At 44.6% G+C, this 6,000-nt stretch overlaps 1 protein-coding gene across 1 annotated transcript in view; it reads right to left on the bottom strand.

The window, feature by feature from the left end:
- Positions 1–1,537: 1,537 nt before the first annotated feature.
- The window catches only part of LOC126993000 (netrin receptor DCC-like), a 37,678-nt gene continuing 33,215 nt past the window's right edge, over positions 1,538–6,000 (bottom strand). Inside the window, exons 11-15 of the mRNA XM_050851826.1 lie at positions 5,626–5,742; positions 4,502–4,648; positions 4,351–4,455; positions 3,959–4,180; positions 1,538–3,462 (exon numbers count right to left, since the gene is read on the bottom strand). Coding sequence (XP_050707783.1) covers positions 3,286–3,462; positions 3,959–4,180; positions 4,351–4,455; positions 4,502–4,648; positions 5,626–5,742 — 768 coding nt within the window. The 3' untranslated portion in view covers positions 1,538–3,285. The remainder of the gene's footprint in view (positions 3,463–3,958; positions 4,181–4,350; positions 4,456–4,501; positions 4,649–5,625; positions 5,743–6,000) is intronic.

Here is a 6,000-nt window from a genome sequence, read left to right as displayed (position 1 = left end):
CCCTCCCGCGGCCCCGCTGCACTCGACTTTCTACTCATGCTCATCCTTATACCGTCCAAACCCCTTATGCAAGAGTTAACCAGCATCTTCACTCTTTCATCCCTCACGCTGGTAAACTCTGGAACAATCTTCCTTCATCTGTATTTCCTCCTGCCTACGACTTGAACTCTTTCAGGACACCTCTCCTCCCGTATTTGATCTTCCTTTCGGCCACCTCTTTTGTTTCTTTTTTAGGAGCAGCGAGTAGCGGGCTTTTTTTTTATTATTGTTTTCTTTTTTTGTGTGCCCTTGAGCTGCCTCCTTTGTTGTAAAAAAAAAAAGAGCATCCTATCAAGAGGAGCTAAAATCTGGAATGACTTACCACAACACTTAAAAACTGATGAGAATATAAGATTGTTCAAACCAAATTAATAAAAAGGCTTCTTAGTACCTATGAGAACTTATGGTCACATTGATTTTTGAATTTATTTTATAGTGTTTTTGAATGGTTCATTGCGTTTTTTTTTTCTCACATTATTTTTGCAAACTCCGACTGATTGCTGTAAATTTCATTATTTCAATAATAATCAAGCTATTTTCAAGTTTTTATTTCACATGTACACTTGTTTACTGCTAGTGATGTCATCTAAGTTTTTTTTCCACATGTTCGTATTGTATACATTTTTCACTTCGACTGACCTATACATTTATACATTGTTGAAATATATGTAAGTTATTATGCTTTATGTGGCCTAAACCTGTCCCTTGTTATGTACTTTCTTTACGAGTCTTCAGGTCCTAAGAAAGCCTCGGCTTAATGGCCCTGGCTTAAAATAAAAACTACATTTGTAATTTACCAATATGTATATAACTATTAAGCCAAAAATAAATATATCAATAAATATCAATATATATATATATATATATATATATATATATATATATATATATATATATATATATATATATATATATATATATATATATATATATCACACACACACACACACACACACACACACACACACACACCGGGTTTAACGTTACCAATAATTTAGGCTTCTTAGAATAATTAGCGTATTTGTATAATGAATCGAGGCCGAGTGTCCATTTATGAGGGAGTAAGTCTGTCATTACGTGTGTTGATGGTTTGAAGTTTCTGGTTTGTGTTTAGTGAATGTGTTGGTGTGTGGTATGTTGGTATGTTGTGGCGTTTGTTGATATATGTGGTGATGGCGTTGGTGATACTGCGGTGAACTAACGTGAGATAGAATGTAGATTGAGGGGTAGAAACACATTTGGCAATTGATAGACTCTCACAGAAGTAGTTGGTGAGGCAGAAGGAAAAGGAGTAAACGAGTGTCAGTCTTATTGTTGTTACCATTAGAAAATCCGCCTTCAACCTTATGGTACCTTCACTAAAAACTCTTCAGGTTACCTTGGCGGATATCCCCAGCCAAGGAAATACCATTAACCAGCACCATCTTTTCCCCAAAATCCCCCAATCACATGTAGCCGGAGTTGAAGGGAGGGAGGAGTGGCTTTCTCGCTTGGCTAATGATATACGCGTAATGGGGAAGGGCAGGAGCTTCTATGCGCTGGTAACTGGGGGCGGATAAGATGTGAAGCGATGCAATGCGGACGTAACGATGTTGTTGGGCTCCTCATTGTTAGTCTCGTGATCTTACCTGGCGGCAGTGCTGGAATTGTATGCGTATAGTTGTGTGCTGCTCATTATTCGCCTGCTGCCTTGCTTCCTCTGATGATGCGTGTTGTGTCAGGAAGCCAAACCCATGTCCCTGCCTCCCCGTCCTCCTTACACGTGACAATCTTGCCAATAATAATGGTAGTAAAAGTTGTGTGTAGCTCAATATTCTCTTGCTATCATGCTTCCCTTGATAATATGTATTGCATCAGGAAGCCAAACGCATGTGTCTGTCCCCTCGTCCTCCTTATGCGGGGAACAGAGTAATAAAGCTTCTGGTAATGATAATAATGAAGAATAAAGCGAGGAAGAGAAGGTAGAGTGTGGGAGAAGACAGTTATGTCATTTCCTGCGGCAGTAATGATCAGGAGAGCAAGTCGAGTCAGACTGCAGCAGCTGCTAATCTAAACCAGAGTGAATGTATAGGAGGCGAGGCTACACACACACACACACACACACACACACACACACACATGCACACACACACACAGCTCAATCGGTAGAGCGCTGCGCTGCAAGGCTTTACGGCCAAACAGGCAGCGGTTTGAGCCCCCATCAGGCCGGATTCTTTCTGTTGACAAGGAGTGGTTACTGTCCTCCCTTGAGCAAGGGGGATGGGGGGTGTGGTGTGTGAGGTCCTGGCAGTACCCAGAGATCGATGATGATGAGCACTTGTTCACGTCAGGAGGGTACCTGCTGGCGGGACTGAGTCCAACTCGTGATCAGGCCAAGGTGAATTACACACACACACACACACACACACACACACACACACACAAGACTTTTTAATCAGTATTTATCATGGGAAGAATACTTTCTCTTTGTAATGTTGACGGGTATTGTATTATTGCGTGTGTGTGTGTGTGTGTGTGTGTGTGTGTGTGCGTGTGCGTGTGCGTGTGCGTGTGTAGCTTCGCCTCCTATACATTCACCGGTTTTAGGTTATCAGGGTCATTGGATCAAAATGTACATCCACTGCATCAAAATCCACAGCCTCGCCCAAGTTTATGTTATATATGTACAGTGTGTAATTGTGGTCTCGTGGGCTCTCTTTGTGGCGCTGTGTCGCTTCAGTCTGTACATTACGTTGGTTGAGCTCCGTCAAAGCCTCTCCGACCCTAAGCTGTATACGCTCTCTGCACTAACCTGCTCAAGGAAATGCCGAGAAGCAGGACGCGGGAGAATATTTGGCAGGGCGGGAACACAGGAACAGCAAGAGGAAAAAAGAGAACATGATCAGTAGGGACAGGAAAGAGAGGGTTACAGGAGGAGGAGGAGGAGAACCAGAAGGAAATGGGAAATGAACAGCGAGAACAAAAATTATCTGTGGCTACAATTCAATGAAGAAAAGGTAAGTCCTGCACCATGGGAGGGGATATCCAGCACACCAATACCACATGGGAAACACTCCACTATCCACCATAGAGGCAGAGAAAGACCAGGGACTGTATGTTATCAGGCTACCAGTGAAGAGATATCCAGCACACCAATACCACATGGGAAACACTCCATTATCCACCACAGAGGCAGAGAAAGACCAGGGACTGTATGTTATCAGGTTACCAGTGAATGTGATATCTGTGCCAATCGCAGCAGACGGGTTAAACCTTTATGGAGTATGTGGTGCTTTTCTTGAGGGCAAAGAGTCTTCTGTTTCCGTCTGTGGCTTTGGTCTTGGAGGAACCTGACTCGCCGCGCTCTTTGTAGCGGATCTTGCAGCTGGTGATGATCCCATTCTGGTGCTCGGCCAGCGGAGGCTCCCAGCAGATGATGAGGCTCTGAAGGGAAAGGCCGTGTGAGGGAAAAAAGTTATACGATAAATTATCAAAATACTATCTTAAAAAGTTTGAACATTGTGTGAGGCCATGAATGCTTCAACTTAACCCCCTGACTGTGGATTTCCTACCAGAAGACCTCACCAAGCTACAGGAATGGAACACAAACCGGCTGCTACAATTCAGTGGAGAAAAATGTAAAGTCCTGCAGCTTGGGAGGGGATATCCTGCGCACCAATGCCACATTGGATACACTCCACTATCCACCACAGAGCCAGGGAAAGACATGGGAGTAAATGTTTTCAGGCTACCAGTGAAGGCCAAATCCGTGCCAATCGCAGCGGACGGGTCAAATATAACGAATGTGCAAGGGTTAAAAATACTGAAACAATGAATGTGCAACTTGTAGAGATGATGTGAAGGAAACGAACAGAGCAGAAAGCTGTTTAAAAACGAGTTTCACAATGTATCTTTGCCTTGGAAGCCTTCCACAACTCACCCTTGAGCTGGCAGCCTCAACGCTCACATTCTGAGGCTCCTTTGAGGGCACGTCTGAGAAGGTTCTGGCAGTGACCTCCGGGGTGGCGTCTCCCCCGCCATTACTGTTGACGGCGGTGAGCCACACGCTGTGCTCAGTGAACTGGTCCAGGCCTTGGAGGTCATGTGACGTACCAGTGACCTTTACTTCGTGTTCTTCTGCTGACCCAACCTGAGGAGAAAACTACAAGGGAGACAATGGTTAAGATACACACTGGGACTTGTACAAACACAAGGCTATGGTCACCCTATAATCAAAGGAAGGTCACTAATGACTCACAAGGATATGGGGATACTTTTGTTAGGCAACAGGGACTCCACATTTAGCACACAGTTCTATAAGGCCGTCCACACCTGCGTATAGAACATGGTGTATCCCGTGATGGGCGTTTTGGCCAGTACGGGCGGCGACCAAGTGGCCTCCAGACTGGTGGGTGAGGTGGAGACAACTTTCAGACTCTGAGACGGAGGGCAGGTCCAGGTCCGGCTTGGTGAACACCCGCACCTCGTGTATGGAGGCGCCCACCAGGCCGCCGGAGGTGTGTGCCGCCCGCACCATGTAGTTACTCCCGGGACTTAGGTCGCTGATCTGGGTCTTGTATTCATCCCGTCCCTCGCTGGAGGAGCTGCACTCACGTTCTGGACGCGTTCTCTGCAGTGAAGGGAGGAAAGTGATGTGTGAATTACTTACTTTTGATGAAATGTTGTATATGTACTCGCTAAAATGTTATTATTTCTTTATAATCACTGGAATGGCAGTTGGATAACTCTGTATTTGCTAAATACATCTTAACAGTAGTAGTATTGTGTTGAATTTTTTATGCAATAAATATTCCCAGGTTGTGTCCTTTGGTTCTGACATGAGTGACCCTTCCTGCTTGTAGAGGACTGAGTATCCCAGGAGTAATTATTGTGAACAGCATAAAGACTAGTAGGCACAGTGACTGTCAAGGCCCACACCAAGAGAAGGCAAATGATGTAAACAAGCTGTGTCAACAATGAGCAGACATTCTAAGTATTGAAAACAAGGAGTAGTAGTAGTAGTGGTGTGCCTGAGCTGCCCCACTTACTGTGTCTGTGACCTGCCTTGTGCGTGGGTGGCATGCTGCTCCTTCCTGGAGGTGAGCCCAGACAACTTATTATCAAAATACCACAACAAAATAGTCATTCTCGGGTAAATCACATTTTAGTGAGTCAGTAACTCTCAGCACCGGCTTTGATATCTCCAAACTTCAGGACAATCAAATATGAACACATTACTGGAGACGTGTGCTTTGCCCACAGTGTAATCTATGCATTTTATTCAGTCTTCAAGGAATAATAAACACAACAAAGGGTTATGCTTACAGCCATGCTAAGAAAATCACATGCATCAACATCAATAACTTGGGTAATGTACACTTTTTAAAACTGCAGCGTCTGTAGCAGCGGCTGCAGCTGCCCGCCAGAAACATTGGAATACATTCAGTAACCTTGTAAATGTTTGCGTCTGGGCTTATTAGCAACCTGGAATTATCTGGACTAGTCACTGCCTGTGTCCAATGCAGACAACAATACATCAGTACTCATGAATGCAAACAAAGGGCTACAGTGTGAACAGTGTCTGCCCCGCACGGCACCGCTGCTTACTTGACTCAAGGACACACAGCTGGGCGTCCCCGGCGAGCTGTGCGCCACACACTGGTACATCCCGGTGTACTCCTGGCGCACCAGGCCAAGGATCTGCAGGTTGTTGCCGCTCACACTCTGCAGGGAGGCTTGGCATTACACACACCTAACACAACACAGCTGTGTTTTGTGTAGCTATTGACAGCCTTATATTTATCTCCCTGCATAGAGCCTTATATCCCTTATCTACTGAAATCCCTTATGTCTCTACTTAGAACCTTGTATCCCTTTTCCTTTACTTATCTCTTTAGAACCTTATGCATGGAACCTTATGGATTCTAATATAAGTTTAGCAGGTTTGGAGTTAAAGTCTTTGCTTAAATTGTCTTTTTACTG

The sequence above is a fragment of the Eriocheir sinensis genome, unplaced genomic scaffold (genome assembly GCF_024679095.1).
Source record: "Eriocheir sinensis breed Jianghai 21 unplaced genomic scaffold, ASM2467909v1 Scaffold539, whole genome shotgun sequence".
Lineage (NCBI taxonomy): Eukaryota > Metazoa > Arthropoda > Malacostraca > Decapoda > Varunidae > Eriocheir > Eriocheir sinensis.
This window is presented reverse-complemented; position numbering and strand designations above follow the sequence as displayed.